The sequence below is a fragment of the Cryptomeria japonica genome, chromosome 5, assembly GCF_030272615.1.
Source record: "Cryptomeria japonica chromosome 5, Sugi_1.0, whole genome shotgun sequence".
Taxonomy (NCBI): domain Eukaryota; kingdom Viridiplantae; phylum Streptophyta; class Pinopsida; order Cupressales; family Cupressaceae; genus Cryptomeria; species Cryptomeria japonica.
This window is the reverse complement of record NC_081409.1, coordinates 183,277,707-183,299,021: the sequence shown is the minus strand read 5'-3', so window position 1 is coordinate 183,299,021 and position 21,315 is coordinate 183,277,707. Positions and strand designations below refer to the sequence as shown.

General features: G+C 37.9%; 1 protein-coding gene across 1 annotated transcript in view; it reads left to right on the top strand.

The window, feature by feature from the left end:
- Nucleotides 1–8,369: 8,369 nt before the first annotated feature.
- Nucleotides 8,370–21,315, top strand: part of LOC131875794 (pollen-specific leucine-rich repeat extensin-like protein 1) — a 60,648-nt gene continuing 47,702 nt past the window's right edge. Inside the window, exons 1-2 of the mRNA XM_059220470.1 lie at nucleotides 8,370–8,564; nucleotides 8,721–8,759. Of these exons, the coding sequence (XP_059076453.1) occupies nucleotides 8,370–8,564; nucleotides 8,721–8,759 (234 nt within the window). The remainder of the gene's footprint in view (nucleotides 8,565–8,720; nucleotides 8,760–21,315) is intronic.

Sequence of the window (21,315 nt, the reverse complement as noted above, 5' to 3'; positions counted from 1 at the left end):
AATGGGTAAATTTATTATGGATGGATAGGTTGTGAGTGTGTGTAAAGTGAAAGGATGGGATTGAATCCTGAAGGAGGGAGGAGAAATGTCTCTACACATGGCATCAGTAACCCGGTTTTCACCACAGTACTTGACCTAGGTGCCACCGAAGTGGTTTTTATCATTGGACGGATTTATTTCTCTTTACTTTTTTCAATTTTTTCAATTTTTTTGTTCACAATGTTCCTGTTTGCCAGGTTTTCACCAAGTAATGATTTATTTTTATTTTTATGATTTTTATGATTCTTTTGTATTTTTTAATTTTTTTGTATTTTTTAATTAGGATATTCTAAAGAGCTATGTGTAAAACCTGTGAAGATGCATGTCATTGATAAGATCTTTCGAAGGTTCTCCATCTGGTGCTAAGAGCTGATATGCACCTGATCCATATACTGCTATGATGACATAAGAACTAAATTTTCCTGATCCATATCTGGTTCAAATTTTCCTTTCTTTTCTCAGTCCTGCTGATTTTTAGGATTTTCTCTGAGAACTAAATCACCCACCTCAAATGTGTGAGGCTTTACATTATGATTGTAGTTGTTTCATTCCTTGATTGAATGATGTGTAGCTTGAGTGACTATCTTCCTTGATAAAGGAACTGAGATATAATTACTAATGTGTGAACTATGTAGACCCATATGCGTGTCACCTAAAGAGGTTTGGGCATCCCTGATAAAAAAAGTCCCTCGGGGAAGCTCCATTAAAGGTCCATTGATGTGATGTATCACCAAAAGGGAATGGATGTGTGGAAAAAGTGGATGAGTGGTGAAGGCTTATGATTGCGAAAATAAGTGAAAGTATCATTACATGACGGAGACGTAGGATCACCAAGTATGCTTTTTGAAATGAAATTTAGAACTTTTGCCCCCAGTTATTTTGATATTAGGGATGTCTCTTGTTCTTTTTTCTTCATAGGATTTTTATCCTTGACTTTGATTTTTGCAGATTCCAATAGCTTTTGATTTTGGTTTGAACTAAAGGACTTTTCTTTATTTTTGACTTTTAGATTTTTCTTTTCAAAGCTTAATTTTTTATCCCCAGTAGTACGGGCTTTTGTGATTCTTGTTGATCTAAGTCTAGAAGCGGAGTGGAAATGGAATGAGCAGATGAAATGGTAAGGCTATATGAGTTCTCAAGAGGGTTGGCAATATATTCAATAGAGTTTTCATTGGAACTACTCTTAGGACTATTGATATCAATAGTTGCTTGCACCACTAGACGAGACTTGCATTCAGACTTGGTAGCCACAACACTAGGTGGTTCACACCTAATTCCTTGATATTGCAAATTGCTTTTAGGTTATTCCTGTCAACTAAATACCTTAGGAGATAGTGGGAGTTGATCAACATGAAAGATGTATTCACCACATCCTAGGTCTTTAATCTTGAACTTTTCTTTGAGCTCTACTTGCTTTGATGTAGAAGCTTTCAAGGATTCTGGATCCACATATGCTGATGAAAGAATAGCCTCTCAATTGGCTGGGATTGTTATTTCTAATCTACGTCATAGGTTATTGCAATATATGAATGGATTCAGATCACCATTAAGGGTTGCTTCAAATCCATTGTATGGGAACTTGAAAAATTGATTATATGTAGAAGGAACAAATCTCATTTCATGGATCCATGGGCTTCCCAAGAGTATATTGTATGTGAGATCTAAATCAAGGACTTGGCATACCACATCATTCGTAACTAGCCCAACTCTGAGAGGTAAGGTGAATGTGCCTTTGGATGAGCACTCTTCATCATCGTATACTTTTATGGTGATTGCATGTGTAGAATTCATAGCCTTTTCAAAATATCCCAATTGTTTAATAGTGCTCAATGTACAAATGTTTAGACCTACTCCTCCATCTACCAGGACTCGTTGATGTGGTTTTTATAGATAAAGACTTCAATATGTAGGGATGCATTATGAGGCTGGGCTACGGATGTATCATTGACTTTTGTGAATGTGAGGGTATGTGGAATGGAAAGGTATCCCACCATGGCTTGAAATTGGTCCATGTTAGGATCAGTGGGTATGAAGGTCTCTCTGAAAGTTTTATCAAGGATGGCCTTATGTGTGGGGGATATGCGTAAAGGCTCAAGAATGGAAATGAGGGTAGGTATCTTCCCTAACTGATCTACAAGGTTATACTCATTCTTTGTGGATAAAGATGTTGTGGGCTTGGATGGAATGTCTTGCAAGGTGACTTTACCTCGATGGGTTGTGAGATTACATTCGGAGGTTTCATTTTTAGAAGATGAGGAAGATGGTCCAATACCTTTCAAAATAATTTTACTCCTTTGGGTAGAACCCTCAGGAGCTTTGTCCTTTATGATGATAGTAGAAACATGATTATCCATTGAAATGTAATTAATAGTGGAATCATAGTCATAGGGCATCTTGGTATAATTAGCTTATTTATCTATTTTGGCTTTTTCCTTGTCATTTTTTTGGAATGGCTCCTTGAGCATCTCATTCTCTTCATTGGAGGTATGACCATCCACCTCTATGTCACCTATGTCAATGAGATCCTAAATGATATTCTTCAATCTATGACAATTGCTAGTTAAATGCCCTTTACTCTTGTGATATTCACAATATTCATCATCATTCAACCAATTTGGTTTTACCTTTGGCTCATATGGTGGATTATTTGGTAGTGTTATGAGCTTGTTTGCCACTAAATTCTTGAATGCAGTTTCAATTGGCTCTCCCAATGGGGTGTATTTCTTTCGAGGTTTTGATTGCCTTTGATTGTTCACTTGATTGTTCATATTTGATGAGTTAGAAGAACTTGCACTAGGGAAATTTATCTTAGGTTTCACAACATTTTCATCTACTACCCCGTCATTGACTGTGTTCTTATTCTTGTTCCAAAAGTGGGGTTTGTCTTTCCCATTTGATTCCTCTTTATTTTCTTTGAATATCTTTATGATACCTTATTCAATAAGGACTTTTTCTATCGTCATTCCTTTCTCAATGTCATCTTTGAAGGTAGACAAACATGCTTTTCTTAGCTCATATTTGATATCCTTGTTGACATTTCGTGTGAATATTCCTACCATTTTATTTTGTGGTATATCACAAGAGCATCGACTAGTAAGACCTCTCCATCAATGTAAAAATGAAGAAAAAGTTTCCCCATGTTTCTGCTTTGTATTGCACAAGGTGGCCACTGACACATCTATTTCAATGTTGTATAAAAGCCTCTGCTAGATCACCCCATGACTTAATTCCAGGTGGAAGTTGGGAGTGTTGGCTTGATGATGATTGTAATATATTCATCATATGTTGTCATTGATGAAACACACACACACACACATATGTTTATATTGTCTACCGATATAACTTCAAGTTGTTTATACTGCAACCGGTATACTAGAGGTTATACTAAGAGGTTTATTGTTAACTGGTACTTTGTGACAACCAGTATATACATAGAAGAAAACCAGTGGATACACATTAACTGGCATCAAGATGAAGATCAAGCGGAGATTATGTCAAAAGATTCAAGGATAACATTTCATATATTGAATTCCAACCAGTATTGATTACTCCAACCAGTATTTGTTGATTTTGTGATGAGTTACCACAAATCAGGATGAGTTATCCCACCAACAAATTTTGGTAGTATTTTTGTGATGAGTTATGATCATTTGATCAGATACACTACACCTAGGAAATTGTGTTATGATTTCTTTGGGCCAACATGAAATCTTAATGTATATATATATTGACATTACAATGAATTATTTCATATGAGTGAAAGTGATATGTTGTGTGCGAAAGAGTTAAGTTGTAGAGTATGCAGAAGAGCAGTGTTGAATATGTTTAGAAGGATCTAATCAAGCAAGTATTGTGCTACTCAAATAGATCAAACCAATCCTGTTGTTTTCTAACAATCACAACAAAATTCAAATCCCCTAACTGGGTAAGCTCTAGCAAGCTTCTTTGTATAGATCCTCTAACAGGGTGATCCATTAGTTTGGATTCAGAAATCCTCCATCGAGGTTACTCCTAACAGGGTACTACCTTAAACAGAGTATAAGCTTCTAATCAAGCTTTGGGATCTCTAACAAGATTCACTCCTAGCAAAGCACTTTTTACACCCTAACTGGTCAGTTATCTATTATTGCAGATAGTTAACTTGTGAGTTCCATCTCACCATGGTTTTTATCTATTTGGGTTTTTCACATACAAACACTTGTGTTATGGTAGATGTTTTACTTATTCTGGATGCGATTATATCATTTTGGATTACATGTATTGTGTTTAAAAGCTTTGTTAAGTTCATCTACCGGTTAGTGTTTGACGTAGTTTTATTTTTGGTGTCACTAATTCACCCCCCCCTCTCAATGCATTTCAAGTCCATCAATTGGTATCAGAGCCTAACTTCTTTGAAGCCTAATCGCTTAGAAGGGAACCTTGAAACCACCATGAGGGACATGAGCTACATTGAGATGGCTAGAAAGCTAGAAGCTAGACGAAATGAGCTTGAAACCCTTAGGATCAAACTAAAAGCTTCACAAGTCAAAAGGAGAGAGATAACTGAACAAATTTTAGAGATATCTGATAATAGCTCTTCAAATGAGGCCAATATTTATGCTTTAGCCGAGGAATTTGAAAAGTTAAACGGTGAAAAGATAAACCTAAGGAGAGAGCTGGAAGGTCTTACTATCTGCATGAGTCAAGAACTGGAAGCCAAAAGAGCTACTGAAGATCTTATCAAGGAAAGAGATCAAGAGATTTCCAAGATAAAGCAGGAAAATTCTACCTTGCATGAGCATTTGAATACTGAAAGACAAGAGAAGGAGAACTTATAGCTAGATCTTGAATTTGCATCATCTCTGAGAGAGAACCTATCAAAGCATAATTAAGATGGTGTAGGGCACCTAACACTCTAGGTATGAAATCTTTGTTTTATTTTAATTTTTTGTGTCATCTTTGTGATGTAATGATGGAACAACTATTGAGGACTCAGTAAAGCCATGGTTGAGTTGTCCAAGTTTTGGTTTGAGTCAATTGTGTTCAGGATGCTGACAGCTTGAGAAGTGAGATGCTTAGATAGTTCATAGGTAAAGTACTCCAGATGAATGTATTCATGTATTAGGGGTCAATTGAGTTGTGTTTAGGTCTTCTAGAGTGTTTGAGGACCTTCAGGAGTCTTAAAATGCATTAGAATGCAAAATTGCATCCAGGATCCAAAAGTTGTAAAAAGTTGAGCAACATTTTGCAATTTCTTGCAAAAGTTGTTTTTTTGGTTATAGGCCTTAAAAATTTGGTTGAACCAACTAAAACAAGAGAATATAATCCAAAATTAACTTCATTGTATGATTTGGAGGATTGGAAATGCAAGAGCAAGTTTTGGGTTTGTGAAGCAACCTTGTTTCCACCAGTTTTTGATAGTTTTACTCTTATTTTCATTGTTTATACTGTCCAGTATAGACTAGATGGTATAAATTCATTGAAATTATGAGTTTTAGTTGTATTTTTATTATTTAAGTTTTATTTGCAGGTTTGATTGTCCTAGGTTGTAGAGATTTCTTCCATTCTTTGCAACTAGGAGCAAAACCCTTGCAAGTAGGGTTGAAGAGCAAGAAAATGGCTCTAACCTAGGCATTCTTTGATGGAACCTATAGAAATCACTAAGAATTATAGGTTAGGGTCTGTATATATTTTTATAATAGGTCTTGTGGTGTTGCAGGTCCCAGAGGAGGAGAAACAATGAAGCCCTAGGCTCACCGCTAGGAGGGTGAGTTAGGACAACAAGAAAGTTGTGTTCTATGAGCACATGGGGATTGGTGGAGGACCAAGTGACACATGAATGGAAATCCCTCTAAGTTCCCTTGAAGGTTCCAAATTTTTTTGGAGCAGGCGATTTGACTAGTGAGGAGTTCTAGTTCCATCTTGCCAAGTCACCGGTGAGGCCTAAACCCTTCAAAATAGTGCAGCATTGGAAACCCCACTTGTACACATAACCCAGATGTAATTTTTTAGTATTGTATGTAATTTCCAAAAGGGTACTCAAATAAATGATTTATTTCTAGTCTTGTTTGCGAATTTTTCAAACTAAGACCCTAAAACCGCCTAGGGAGGACTAATGCAATTAGGCCTATTTTGGTGCCGGTAGAGACCTAGAAGGGTTAGAAAGCCAAGGCGATGGGTTGGTGAGCCTTAAACATAAAAATACATTAAATTCACCTATTAGATGAATTGCAAAACCATAGGAAGTGATTGTGTGTTAAGATCCTTGTAAGAGTGGTTGGAGCCCAAGAGAGGAGTGTGTGAGTAACTGAGGTGGAAACCTCAAGTGGTGGAGTTGATTGTCCAGAAACCATTAGATGTACCTAGGAGGTGATTCAAGAAGGTTCAGACCTTGGAGGTCTCATTATCATAACCACTCCCAAGTGCCATAGGAAGGACTTGAGTAGTTGAAGGGTTGAGTAGGACAAGTCACTCAAGAAGGTGTAACAAACAAAGCTCTAAGACTCTCTACATCAAAAGATCTCACCAAATAGCTTACCAAAGCTAATGGGAAACTATAAAAGTTCAACAAGAGTTCTACCTTGCTTGAAGAATAAATTCAATCACAAAGGATGAAAGGTGATACCTCTAGACTTGGTTTTCATACAACTAAAAAAGGTGAATCCTCCGGTACTAAGAGCAACACACTTAAGAACAAATCTGCTCCTAAGATCAAGAAGCCTACTGGTAAGAATGTCTTTAAACCTATTTGTTTTGTTTGCCATAAACTTGGTCACACTACAAATGTTCGTAAAGACAAACCTAACAGAAATGCAAGCTACAATACTAATGCTAGGTATGTGTACAAGAAATTTCAAGGTCATTGCATCACATGCAGAATGTATGGGCATAGATTTGTTGAGTGCAGATATGGAGCAAACAATCTTGTACCACATATACATCCAAGACCAAATGGCAACTAGATGAATAATTTTGATAACTGGGTCAACATGAACTAGCAAAGACCCTACAACAACCGGTTTAGTCCATTTGAGATGGAAAAGGTAACAAATGTCATTTGTACCACCTATAATAACTTTGGTCATGTGGCTCTGAAGTGTAGAAGAAGAACTGGAAGAGGAAATGCAGGACCTTGGAAACCATCTGGTATGGCCTGCTATCACTGTAACAAACCAGGGCACTTAGCAAAATTTTGTAGATCCAGAAATAGCAAACCGATCAATTCTTCTAAGGATCAAAAAGGAAAGCAGAAAGTTAATGTGGAAGAAACCAGAGAGGAAATAAATCGGATATGGAAGAAAAGTGATGACTTACCTAGAGAAGAAACTGTTCCTTCACCCAGTGAACAAAACACTGCACCGATGAATTAATCCTTTTAAATATGGCTAAGGGGAGCGTAATGGTTAAATTACCTTTGGACCCCTTGAGATGAATGAGCACTAAGAGAATTTTGAAGCATGAAAATTTGATAACTTTTTGTCAATATGTTATCAACCGATTTCTCCTTGAGCAGTGAAATTAGGGTTTGTAACCCTAACTAACGAGTATTTAATGCAATAGGTAAAAAGGATAAAAGCGAGTTTTTACTTTGTCATTTTTACCCTAACGCATTCAAGAAAGAAATTTGGAGCACTAGTTGAGCTAAAAGAGTTTGATGGCTGATAATTGTCGAAGTTGCATTGTGTTTTGCAATCAAGCTGATTTGAAGGTTGCAGAAGATCGAACTGGTGTACACTTGGGCGTTCAACCAGTAAACAAGGAAGCGTGTGCAAGAAAAGGTATTTCTTTGATAATCCTACTTTGAATCATGTTCATCTGCAATGGCATCATCTTCAAAGACTGTAGAAAGGTTAATGATTACATCTGAGCCAATGGAAGTTGTAGAGGCAGAACAAATTGTGTCGTATAATGCATTATCACAAGTTTAAAGTGAAGTTTTAGTAAAAGGAGATTTGTCAAGTTATATTGATTGTAAGATAGAGGATCTAGTATCACTATACATTTACACTCAACTAAAATCCCTCTGTGATGAGAATGGAAAGATTCAAACATAGTATGCTAGGGTTTTCGAGAAAGGTTTTCACAACGCTACTTATTTTCTAGAAGATTTTGAGGAAGAGCATATTAGAATTATTTTGAGTCGGGTTCATGGTGAGAAAATGTACTTAGAGAGAACTCACACAATTACCAAGGAAGCCATTCAAGTTGTAAGTGGTTATTTCTCAACCAGTGAAGTACCTAAGTTGAGATGAATTTCAAAAGAGACAGTATTCTCACTAACCAGTTCCACATCCAATAAGTGTGCCTTTTCTATTAACAATATCATAGACCCATCGGTGAAATTGCCAGCAATGGTGATAGGCTACTGGGTATTTTACTCCAGAAGAATAAATAGTGTGCCATCTACAACAATTCATACAGCTTATAAGATGATAGTTGAAAATGCAGACTATGATCTTTGTGAGGCTAGTAGGAGACAACTGTTTCTAAATTTGCAATCTATCAAGAAGGATAGCAGTCTAAAGTTCAAGTATGGACAACAATTGGTCAGGTTATTCTTTTATTTTCAAAATTTTCTACCGAGAATAGGTGATATTGAATGGTCAAAGGACCTACCAGTATCTACACAAATCAAGAACAACATCAAGGTTGTAAAGAATACTTTTCCTGCTACTATGAATAAGTATTTCAATGAGTTTCAGAAGAAGATGAGCATGAGAATGGGATTGCCTAAAGATGTGGTAAGTCATTTTGTAAAAGACATTGTTTTCACAGTTACCAGTGATTTTTGTTTGATGCAAGCAATTGAGCCAAGAAAAGAAGAAATGCAAGATATGAGTTATGAGGTGAACCATGACTTACTAGTTAGTTATGCTAATAACCTATTAGCATCTCCTAAAGATAAAAAGAAGGCAAAACTGGATATTGTGGTATTCCAGGATGCACAAGCCAAAACTAGTATTGCTCCTACCACAAGTGGGAAAGGAAAGAAAAAGAAAACTAATGAAGCACCTTTGGCGATGAAGAATACAAGGGTGACAAGGAGTATCCAAACCAAAAAGGAACCGACACCTAAAGTCTATGCAAAGAAGGAGAATGTACCAAAGAAGAGAAACCAAAAACTTATCCTCCAAGTAGAATCTAAGGGTACTAATACTGAAGAATAACCTAAGAAAATGAAACTTGTCGGTAGAGTAGCAAAGACAGTAAAGGAAGTGCCAAAGGCAACTCTTCCTATTGATATTGTTGGCATTTTGATGATTATGTTGTGATTGTCATTTATGGACACACACTTGCTATGAGATCACTTTGAGAATGTATGAATTATGCTCAACCAGTAATTGTTCCAAACCGGTATCATGTTGTAGTCTTTAGACTACTATTGTTATGCAGAAAGTGTTTACCGATCTCAAGTGGTATAAAGACCCAAGAAGCATAGAGAGATCAAGCAATTTAAGGATCTCAAGTGGAGCGAAGCAAAGGAGCTAGAAGCGGCAGTTATCTTTCTCCCAGTCTTCAATTTTTGTCAACTGGTATTACTCTGAGTCACCAACCGGTAACCAGAAACTTGGACAAACTGGTAATACTCTGTGATGAGTTACTAACCAGTATATTTTTGTGATGAGTTACCATCCACCGATACTTTGACGGTGTTTTTGTGTTGTGTTATCAAATTTGTCTAGATACAATGAACCTAGGAACTTGTAATGAAATCCTATTGGACCGACATGAAATCAGATTCCTTTTAAGGACATCATGTCTAGGGTTTTAAAAGATAGAGAGTATGCGAGTATAGTCGTTAGGTTTTGTAGTGGTTGAAAGAAAACCTCTTGAATGTGTGATCTTAACTGAGAAGATCAAGTCTATGAGTTGTAACAGACTAAGGAGTTACTGAAGACTGAAGTAATGTTGAAATGCATTAGCTATGAGCTATAATGGATCTAATCAAGAAGACTATGCCATTTGCTAGATCATTCACTTGTTGATTACTCACATCTTTGACAAATTAGAAACCCTTAACCGGGTAGGCCTAGAAAAGCCTTTGTAAATCCTCTAACAAGGTGGTTCACATCTATGGATCTGAAATCCTCTCACAAGGTAGTCTTTAATCGGACTTATCTCCTAACAGAGATTGAGATTCCTAACAGGATCTGTTCTGGTAAAGAAAATTGTATGACCTTAACTGGTCTGGTTACTATTCTGCAGATAGTTACTTGTGAGTTTCATCTCACTGTGGTTTTTCCCATTTGGGTTTCCACATCAAAATCTCTTATGTTTTGGTGATTGTGCTTCTATGGGTGAATACATTATTTGCTATTTGGTTTGCATGTGTGTTAACCAGTTTGTTTGCTAAACTGTTTTACCGGTTTACTGCTAGACTATTAAAGTGTTTAAGTTCAGTATTTTTTGGTATACTAATTCACCCCCTCTTAGTATTCATCAATTGGTATTAGAGCTAACCTTTCTATAATTTTAACCACTTGGAAAGAGATATGGGGGAATACACTGTGAGGGAACTTACTCATCAGCTCTCTCAGTCTGAGCAAGCCTATGATGAACTTATGGTCAAATATAAGGCCTCACGGGGAAAAAGAAGAGAGCATGCTGAAAAACAGATGGAGCTAACTGAAAATAGTTGTTCTGATGAAGCGGACATGGAAGCCCTAGTTCAAGAAGTTGAAAAATTGAATGAGTCCAATGCCAACCTAAGAAGGGAACTTGAAGGCCTAACTATTAGAATGCGTCAAGAGCTTGAGAACCGGAGGAAAGCTGAAGATCTAGTAAAAGACAAAGATCATGAGATCTCCAAGATGAAGCGAGAGATCAGTGCACTTACCGCTCGTCTTCATGGAAGCAAAATGGAAAAAGAAGTGCAAGGTGAACTAAACATGGCTATCTCTGAGAATGTAACATTGAAGGAGTCCAATGCTGCCATTTCCAAAGAACTCATTGAGCCAAAGGAAATACTTGACAAATTCCATAAGAGCTTTGTCAAGCTAGAGCAAAAGCTTGAATCAGCTAAACCGATAAAGAATACCAATGGAATTGGTTTCTTTGAATATGAGGAATGTGAGACCTCTGGAACAAAAAGTGGAGCATCAAATAAACAACCAACATCAAAGGATAAAGGTAAGCAAAAGTTCAAACATGTTTTCTTTAACTGTCTCAAGGAAGGACACATTGCTAATGTATGTAGAAGTAAGGCTTACAATAATTTTCCTTATTTTATAAACGATAAGCCTAGATACAATAGATTCAATGGTAATTATTATGGATGCAACAAGTTTGGGCATAGATTATTTGAATGCAGGTCTGTCATGCACAATACCAGAAGGTATCCTCAAAGGAATCAAGGAGTTTTTCCTGAACCCTTTGGGAACTAGAACCCAAACTGGTTTAATACCTATAGTCATCAGTCAGGTAGTGGTGGCTATCAAGCGGCAACCAGATGGAGAACAATCTATATGATTTGTCATGGTCATGGTCACACTACTACAACATGCAGAAGGAAGAATGGAAACATGAATAATGGACCTTGGAGAGCACCTGGAATGGTTTGCTATCACTGCAACAAACCGAGTCATATAGCAAGATTCTGTAGAGCAAGAAAGAGTATATCGAATGATATACCAGTCACTCCAGAAATAAAAATTGATGTTGAAATTGTTCAAGCAGATATGAAGAAAACCTGGAAGAAGAAGCCAGAAGAAGTGATTCAAGAAGAACCGGTTTCTGCACCCAGTGTGGAAGCCGCTAAACCGACAAACTAAGCATCAGAAAAGCTTAGTGGGAGAAAACGGTGAAATATATCAAACCCTTGGTTGACACCAGTAAAAGACCTTAACCAGTATGAGATACCTGTCAGATTGGCAAAAGACTGGAAACGGTATAAGGCAAAATTAGGGTTTACACCCTAATAGTGGAGCATTTATTATGGTAGGTGGAGAATCTGTTTAAAGGAATTTTCAAATCATTTCTCACTATCATTTTTTCGAGCAAAGAAGTTTTCAAGTGCAGAGTGAAGAAAAGCGATTTACATTGTGATTCAAGGAATTTATCAAAATCCTGAAGAAGAATCTGAAGCAAACATCTGTTGGAGAAGTGTAGAACGCAAAGCGGTATTTCAGCAACCGAAGGAGTGTGTAGAAAAGTTCAAATTGTGAAGCCCTAAATTTTGATCTATGAAGGTATTTTTCAAAATTCTCTATTTATCATGGCTTCAGCATCACATGCTAGCTCTAGTGAACCCGTTGATTCTATAGACTTCATTCAACAAAAGGCAAAATACAATGCCCTATGTCAAATATCTACTAGTGTCATAGTGGAAGAAGGCATTTCAAATTTCATTGACTACAAGATTGAAGACCTAGGATCTCTGATGATCCATTCCTACTTGAGTTTGTTTTGCAGAAAGGATAAGAAGATTAAACCAGAATTCAGCATTCTGGAAAAGAAGAAACTTCACAACACAGCCTATTTTCTTGAAGAATTTTTAGATGATCACATTCGAATTATTCTGAGTAGAGTACACGATGATAAGATGTACTTACATTGGACGCATGATATCACACTAGAAGCGATTCATGTCGTCACCAGTTTCTACAATGTCGGTGAAGTGCCAACCCTAAGAAATATTAGCAAGACAAAAATGACTAAGCTCATTGGTTCTATGAATGATTCACGAGGAATGACTGTCAATTCCATAAAGGACGATCTGGCCAAATATGCATGTATGGTGATAGGATACCGGATGTTCCATGGCAGTAAAATCAACTCTGTCTATGTTGTAGCGGTAAATGCCGCCTACAGGATGATCAAGGAAGATGCATCATTTGATCTATGCACTGGTATGCAAAGACAACTTCTGTTGAACCTCAAGTCGATCAAGCAAGACAATGCCCTAAAATTTAAGTTTGGACAACTATTGGTTGGGTTGTTCTTCTACATCCAAGGCTATTTTATGATGAATACTAAGAGGGGGGGGTGAATTAGTATGCCAAAAATCTTTGTACTTAAAAACTTACACAGTCTGAAGATAAACCAGTAAAATAGTCTAACAGACAAACCGGTTATCACACATGCAAACCAAAATGCAAATAAAGCATTCACCCACAAAAGCAATACAACCATAACACAAGATATTTGACATTGAAACCCAACTAGGAAAAACCACGGTGAGATGGAACTCACAAGTCACTATCTGCAGAATAGAAACCAAACCAGTTAAGGTCTTACAATGTTCTTCACCAGAACAGATTTTGTTAGGAATCTCAATCTCTGTTAGGAGATAAGTCCGATTAAAGACTACCTTGTTAGAGGATTTTAGTTTCACAGAAGTGAACCACCTTGTTAGAGGATTTTACAAAGGTTTTTGGGTCTACCCGGTTAAGGGCTACTGACTTGTCAAAGATGTGAGTAATCAACAAGTGTTTGATCTATCTAATAGCACAAATTGCTTGGTTAGATCCAGTATAGCTTATTGCTAATGCATTTCAGCGTTACTTCAGTCTTCTCTATCTCTTTCTATTACAACTTGATCTTCTCAGATAAGATCGCTCTTACAACAACTCAACAACCACCTTAAACCCTAGCCACAACACAAACCCTTTCAACAACAACAAGTACAACAACTCAAAACCCTAGACATGATGTCCTTTTAAAGGAATCTGATTTCATGTCGGTCCAATAGGATTACATTACAATTTCCTAGGTTCAATGAATCTAGACATACTCAGTAACATGACACAAAAGGCACCGTCGGTGTGTCAGCACCGTCAATCAATCGATGGGTTGGTAACTCATCACAAAATGCCAGTTGGTAACTCATCACAGAGTATTACCGGTTCATACAAAATACAGGTTGCCGGCTTGACAAAAATGAAGACTGGTAAGAATATGTTATGCCGCTTTTCTCCTTCATACCAGTTGAGATGTATGAACTGCTTGAGGTCGATATGCCGCTTCAAACCAGGAAACACGTTCTGCAAAATCATCAATAGTCTAAAGACTAGAATACAACATACCGGTAGGAACAACTATCGATTGAGCTTTAGCTCATACATATAAAGGGGATCTCTATACAAGTACTTCTCCCCCTTTGTCAGAAGATCAAAATTTTAAAACCAAAACTAGATACTTCTCCCCCTTTGCCAACAATGACAAAGTACCACTGAATAACCCTGTTTCTATTTGATATTGAAAGAATAAAAGTTTATGACAATAATGAATAATATTTGTCAAAAACTGATTTATAGTCCTGCAAAAATTGTTTCATGGATAGAGACCAGGACTCAAGTAAGGAGGTGGCTACTTCTTTTTCTATTTGCATCTGGTATTCCTATTCCTCCATGGCATCAACTGTGCTCAGCTCCTGCATAATTATCAAGGCATCCAGGTTCAGATAACACTTCTGAAGAATTTGTAGATGTGGAAGTAAAACCTGTTGTAGCTCCTACAAATCTCTAGATTGTGTACTGATCTCTTGCTCCATTTTGGTTGACTGGATCTGGAATCGGTGAACGGTTTGCCCATAAGTTGCAAAGGAATCATAGGGTGGCTTAAATGTGCTCAAGTAGGACTGTAAGTCCATTTGAAGCTTTTTCTGCTAAGTTAGCACATCATCACAAAATAGATGGGGTTGACAGATTTTGCTTAGTAGCAAGTTTCCCTCATCCAAAGCATCCCTTATATCCTTTTGGTCTTTTAGAAGTTCAGATCGAAGCTCATTGAACTTTTTCACCAGAGCAATGTTAAGAGCCTTTTGATGCTCTTTCTTGGCATTTGCCTCAACTGCTTCTTCTAGGCTCTGCACTTGATCATCCACTATAGTACATAATAGTTTGAGTTGTGCTAGTGATGATTCAGTGTTAGGAAGATTGGTACCGGGGATTAAACCAGTAAGGGTGTCTACAGCCACTTGAATTATGTCCTACTCCTTTTTCCTGCGAATGATCTCAAGGCACTCTTAAGAAACCTTGATGCTTTGCATAAGATCTGACTCACTTGTAGACTGGAGATTGATAGGATTGGAGATATCAGCCGGTTTGGCTTGACTCCCGGTTGCCTTCGGAGTCTCCATCTGTGTGCTCTCCATTGCTTTCACTACCTTGTTTGCATCTTCCTTCTTCCTTTTCTCTGCTTCTTTCTTCTGATCTTGTTCCTTGTCTTCCTCTTCTTTCTTTTTCATGTTTGCTTCTTTCCTCTTCTCCTCTTCTTTCTCTTTCTCTTCCTTCTTCTTCTTTTCTTCCTCTTCCTTCTTTTTCTTCTCTTCCTCTTCCTTCTTCTTCTTTTCTTCCTCTTCCTTCTTCCTCTTTTCTTCTTCTTCCTTCTTCTTCTTTTCTTCCTCTTCCTTCTTCTTCTTTTCTTCCTCTTCTTTCTTCTTCTTTTCATCTTATTGCTTCTTCTTCTCTTCATCTTTTCATTTCTCCTCTTCCTCTTTTCTCTTCTCTTCCTCTTTTCTCTTTTTCTCATCTTCATCCCTCTTCTTCTTCTCTTCCTGTTCCTTAGCCGCTTCCTGTGTGTCCTTAGCTTGCTCACTGCTCTGTTCGGCTTGTTGCCCCTGTTCTATTCCCTCATAAGGTATGTCCTGAGTGACATCTTCTACATCCAAGGCATCAACATCAATAGTATCGATTGGTTCTTCAACTGGGTTACCTTCTTCATCAAAAACTTCATCTGGTTTGGATATGACCGGTTCTTTTTCTGCTTGTCGATTGATCATTCGTGCTTTGTGAGCTTGAATAGAATGATTCATATACTGATGAGTGTCTTTTTCAACATCATCAACTCTTCCTTCCAATAGCCAGAGTCTTCTTCTCCTTGTGAAGAAGAGTCCTTTATTTTGGTCCAACACATCAAATAATTCTGAATTTGAGAGGTCGAGAAAGTACTATGCAAAGACTTTCTCCCTAATCTCCTATTCTTTTTCAATGGCAATGCGCCATTTATTATCTAATGCTTTAAATAAAGAATCCGGTGTTTGAGATTTAATCTCTGATGGCGATCGGTCATTTTTGCACAAATAAATAATGATTTCCTATAATACTTCTTCCTTCTCCTCATCACTAAAATCATCATAATAATCTACTAAATCATGAAGTAATTTTCTCCTAACATTCTTAACCGTCCTTTGAAAATGTGTCAAAGGTTTGTATGAGGAGATATCAATATTTACCGGTGCGGATGTTGCCGGTTCATTCTTCTTCATTTTCTTTGTCTGTCTAGCCTTCTTTGGCTTTTCATCAGACTCGGCTTCTTCAGAGTCCAATTCATTTGTCTTAGTCTTCCTTTTTCTTTCAAATACTTTTGCCAATGTCACCTCCAGTTTCTTCTTTGTAGGTGACCGCTTGGTCACTCTTGGAGTTGCAGTGGTAGCCAGTGTTGATGCTACAAGCACTACCTTGGCTTTCTTTGTTGTCGGTTCTTTTCCTTTCTTAACAGAGGGTTCCTCGGCCGGTGCAATCCTCTCCAAATAGGTTTCGATCCTCTTAGACTTAGGGTCAAGAGGTGAGGCAATAAGGGTTGAGGCATACCCTTCCAGCATATCATACATAACTTCATAGCCCATTGGCTCCACTTCCTCCATTCTAGGCTCAACAGCCTCCATTAAGCATTTGTCCACCTGAATGGTGAAATAGATGTCATCTTCATATTTCTTAACGATATCACCTGATATCCTTACCCTTTGACTTGTCTTTCTTCTAAACTCATCAAAATATTTGTTCAATACTTCAGGGTAATCGGTTCCAATGGCTTGTATTCTTTCCTTGATCTGCTTGGTTATCGGTTGGTCAGGAGACCACTGGACATCTCCTACTCTAGGAAAGTAGCCTTGGAAATAGGAGAACAACCCTACCCATAGTTGTCCAAACTTAAACCTCAGTGCATTGTCCTATTTGATCACCTTTAGATTCAACAGGAGTTGCCTCTGCATATCGGTGCATAGGTCAAATGATGTATCCTCTTTAATCATCTGGTAAGCGGCATTTACCACTACAGCAGATACAAAATTAATCCTGCTAGCTGAGAGTGTTTTGTAGCCTATCACCATGCGGGCTTATTTCACCAAATCATCCTTGATAGGATTAACTGTCATACCCCGTGAGTCACTTGTTGAACCGGTGAGCTTGGCCATTTAGATTTTACTTACCGTTCTTAGGGCTAGCACTTCCCCTGTGTTACAAAAACCGGTGACTGCATGAATTGCCTAAGGCGTGATATCATGCGTCCTCTCTAGGTACATCCTATCACCATGAACTCTACTCAAAATGATCCTAATGTGATCCTCCGTAAAATCTTCTAGAAAGTATACTGCATTATGGAGTTTCTTCTTCTCTAGGATACTAAACTCCGGTTTGATCTTTTTGTCCTTGCCGCAAAATAAACCTAACGGGGTGTGAATAGCTAAAGACCCTAGGTCTTCTATTTTGCAATCAATATAATCTGAAATTCCTTCTTCAACTATGACTCCAGCTGGAACTTGTGATAAGGCATTATATTTGGATTTCCTCTGAATAAAACTTTTTGACTCAATGGATGTACTAGAACTAGTATGAGATGCGGAAGCCATTGTTGAGTATTTCAAGAACATGAAAAATACCTTTACAACACGAATTTAGGGCTTCCTGATTTTGCTTCACTCCACTCTCTGTTGGTTGCCAAATCACCGCTTTGTGTTCTCCTCGACCGCTTGCAAACTGGATTTGAATCTCCTTCAAGATTTATCAATTTCTTGAAATCTTAGCTCAAATCGCCTTGTCTTCGCTCTGCACTTGAAAACTTTTCTTCGCTTGAAAATAGATAGTGAGAAATGATTTGAAATATGCTTTTATACATGTCTCTCACCTACCACCATTAATGCTCCTTTATTAGGGTGTAAACCCTAATTTTCCTTTTTTTACCATTTCCGGTCTTTTGTCAAGCGACAGGTATCACATACCGGTTAAGGTCTTTTACCGGTGTAACCGGGGGTTCACAATCATTTTTCCGTTTGCTCCCCCTAAGCCTCTTTGGAGCTTAGTTTTCCAATTCCAATATTTCCACACTAGGTGTAGAAACCAGTTCCTCTTCCAACATTGTTGGTTTCTTCCTCTAGGTTTTGTTTGTGTCTGCTTGAACTTTTTCAACATCAACTTCTTCTTTCTGAGTGACTGGTATATCATCAGATATACTCTTTCCACTTCTATAGAATCTTGCAATGTGACCCGGTTTGTTGCAATGATAGCAAACCAATCCAGGTGCTCTCCAAGGTCCATTGTTCATATTTCCATTCTTCCTTTTGCATGTAGCAGCAGTGTGACCATGTCCATGACAATTCCAACAATTTTCTCTCCATCTGGTTGTCGATTGATAACCACTGTTGCCTAACTAATAATTGTAGGTATTAAACCGGTTAGGGTTCTGGTTTACAAAAGATTTTGGACCAGCTCCTTGGGTCCTCTGAGGATATCTTCTGGTATTGCTCATGCCAGACCTGCATTTAGATGCTCTATGCCCAAACTTCTTGCATGCATAACAATGACCATTGAATTTATTGGATCTAGGGATATTGTTGATAAAATATGGAAAATTATTGTAGGCTTTGCTCCTACATACATTGGCAGTGTGTCCTTCTTTAAGACAGTTAAAGCAAATAGGTTTGAATTTTTTCTTACCTTTTCCTTTGAGTGTCGGTTGCTTCTTTGATGCTTCAGCATTTGTTCTTGAGGATTCTCCTTCCTCATGTCTAGAGAAACCAAGACCATTGGTATTCTTTACCGGTCTAGATGACTCAAGCTTTTTCTCTAGCTTGACAGTACTTTTGCTAAACTTAGCAAGTATTTCCTTTGACTCAAAGAGTTCTGTGGAAATAGCAGTATTGGTCTCCATTAGGCTTGCATTTTCAGAGATGGCTATGTTCAGTTCTCCTTGCATGTCTTCCTTTTCCATCTTGCTCTCATGAAGGTGAGCAGTCAGTGCACTAATCTCTTGTTTCAACTTGGAGATCTCATGATCTCTGTCCTTTACCCGATCTTCAGCTTTCCTCTGGTTCTCAAGCTCTTGACTAAACCAGATGGTCAGTCCTTCCAACTCCTTTCTCAGATTGGAATTTGAATCATTCAGCTTGTTTACTTCTGCAATCATGGCTTCCATATTTGCTTCATCTTCAGAACTACTTTCAGATAGCTCCATCAACTTCTCTGCATGTTCTCTCATTTTTGCTTGAGATGCCTTGTATTTGACCATAAGATCATCATAGGCTTTCTCAAACTGAGTGAGCCATTGAGTAATTTCCCTCAAGGTGTATTCCCCCATATCTCTTTCCAAGTGGTTAAACTTATAGAAAGGTAGGCTCTGATACCAATTGATGAATACTAAGAGGGGGGAGGTGAATTAGTATGCCAAAAATCTTTGTACTTAAACACTTACACAGTCTGAAGATAAACCAGTAAAACAATCTAACAGACAAACCAGTTATCACACATGCAAACCAAAATGCAAATAAAGCATTCACCCACAAAACCAATACAACCATAACACAAGATATTTGATGTGGAAACCCAACTGGGAAAAACCACGGTGAGATGGAACTCACAAGTCACTCTCTGCAGAATAGAAACCAGACTGGTTAAGGTCAGACCAGTTAAGGTCTTACAATGTTCTTCACCAGAACAAATCCTATTAGGAATCTCAATCTCTATTAGGAGATAAGTCCGATTAAAGACTACCTTGTTAGAGGATTTTAGATCCACAAAAGTGAACCACCTTGTTAGAGGATTTTACAAAGGCTTTTGGGCCTACCCGGTTAAGGGCACTGACTCATCAAAGATGTGAGTAATCAACAAGTGTTTGATCTATCTAATAGCACAAACTGCTTGGTTAGATCTAGTATAGCTTACTGCTAATGCATTTCAGCATTACTTCAATCTTCTCTATCTCTTTTTGCTACAACTTGATCTTCTTAGATAAGATCGCTCTTACAATAACTCAACAACCACCTTAAACCCTAGCCACAACACAAACCCTTTCAGCAACAACAACTACAACAACTCAAAACCCTAGACATGATGTCCTTTTAAAGGAATCTAATTTCATGTCGGTCCAATAGAATTACATTACAATTTCCTAGGTTTAGTGAATCTAGACATACTCAGTAACACGACACAAAAAGAATTGTCAGTGTGTTGGCACCGTCAATCAATCGGTGGGTTGGTAACTCATCACAAAATGTTGGTTGGTAACTCATCACAGAGTATTACCGGTTCATACAAAATACCGTTTGCCAGCTTGACAAAAATGAAGACTGGTAAGAATATGTTATGCCGCTTTTCTCCTTCATACCAGTTGAGATCTACGAACCGCTTCAGGTCGATATGCCACTTCAGACCGGGAAACACATTTTGTGAAATCATCAATAGTCTAAAGACTAGAATACAACATACCGGTTGGAAAAAATACCGATTGAGCTCTAGCTCATACATATAAAGGGGATCTCTATACAAGTGTGTGTCCATCAATGAAAATTACAACATAAACATAAAAAATGCCAACATTTTCCAAGAGTAGGTGATATTCAGTGGTCTGCTGACCAACCGGTGACAAAGCAAATCAAGGAAAGCCTACAAGCGGTAGGAATCGGTTATCCAGAAGTGCTGAACAAATATTTTGATGAGTTTAGATGCAAAATGAACCAAATAGTAAGAATATCTGGTGATATTCTCAAAAAGTATGAGGAGGACATCTGCTTCACCATCAAAGTTGATGAGTGCATAATGGAGGTGGTTGAGCCTAGACAGGAAGAAGTGGAACCAATGGGATATGAGGTAATGAATGACATGTTAGATGGGTATGCCTCTACCCTAATCGCCTCACCCCTTGATCCAAAGGAAAAGAGAACCGGCACCTATCTGGAAAGGGTTACACTAGTTCAAGAACCCTCAGTAAAGAAGGGAAAGGTAGTGCCTTCAGCATCAGCACAGGTTACCATAGCAAGTCCCAAAGTGACCAAGCGGTCACCAACAAAAAAGAAACCGGAAGCGACACCCACCAAAGTCTTTGAGAGGAAGTAGAAGACAAAAAGCAATACACCAGACTCAGACGACACTGTCTCTGAAGAACAGCTTAAGAAGACTAGGCAAATGAGGAAAAAGATAAAGAGTGAACCGGCAACATCTACACCGGTAAATATTGATATTTCCTCTTACAAACCTTTGACACATTGTCAAAGTTAGAAGAAAAGTACTTGGTGATTTGAAAGAGTGCTTTGATGATTTTAATGATGATGAAAAGAAAGAAGTTGAATAAGAAGTTATCAATTAT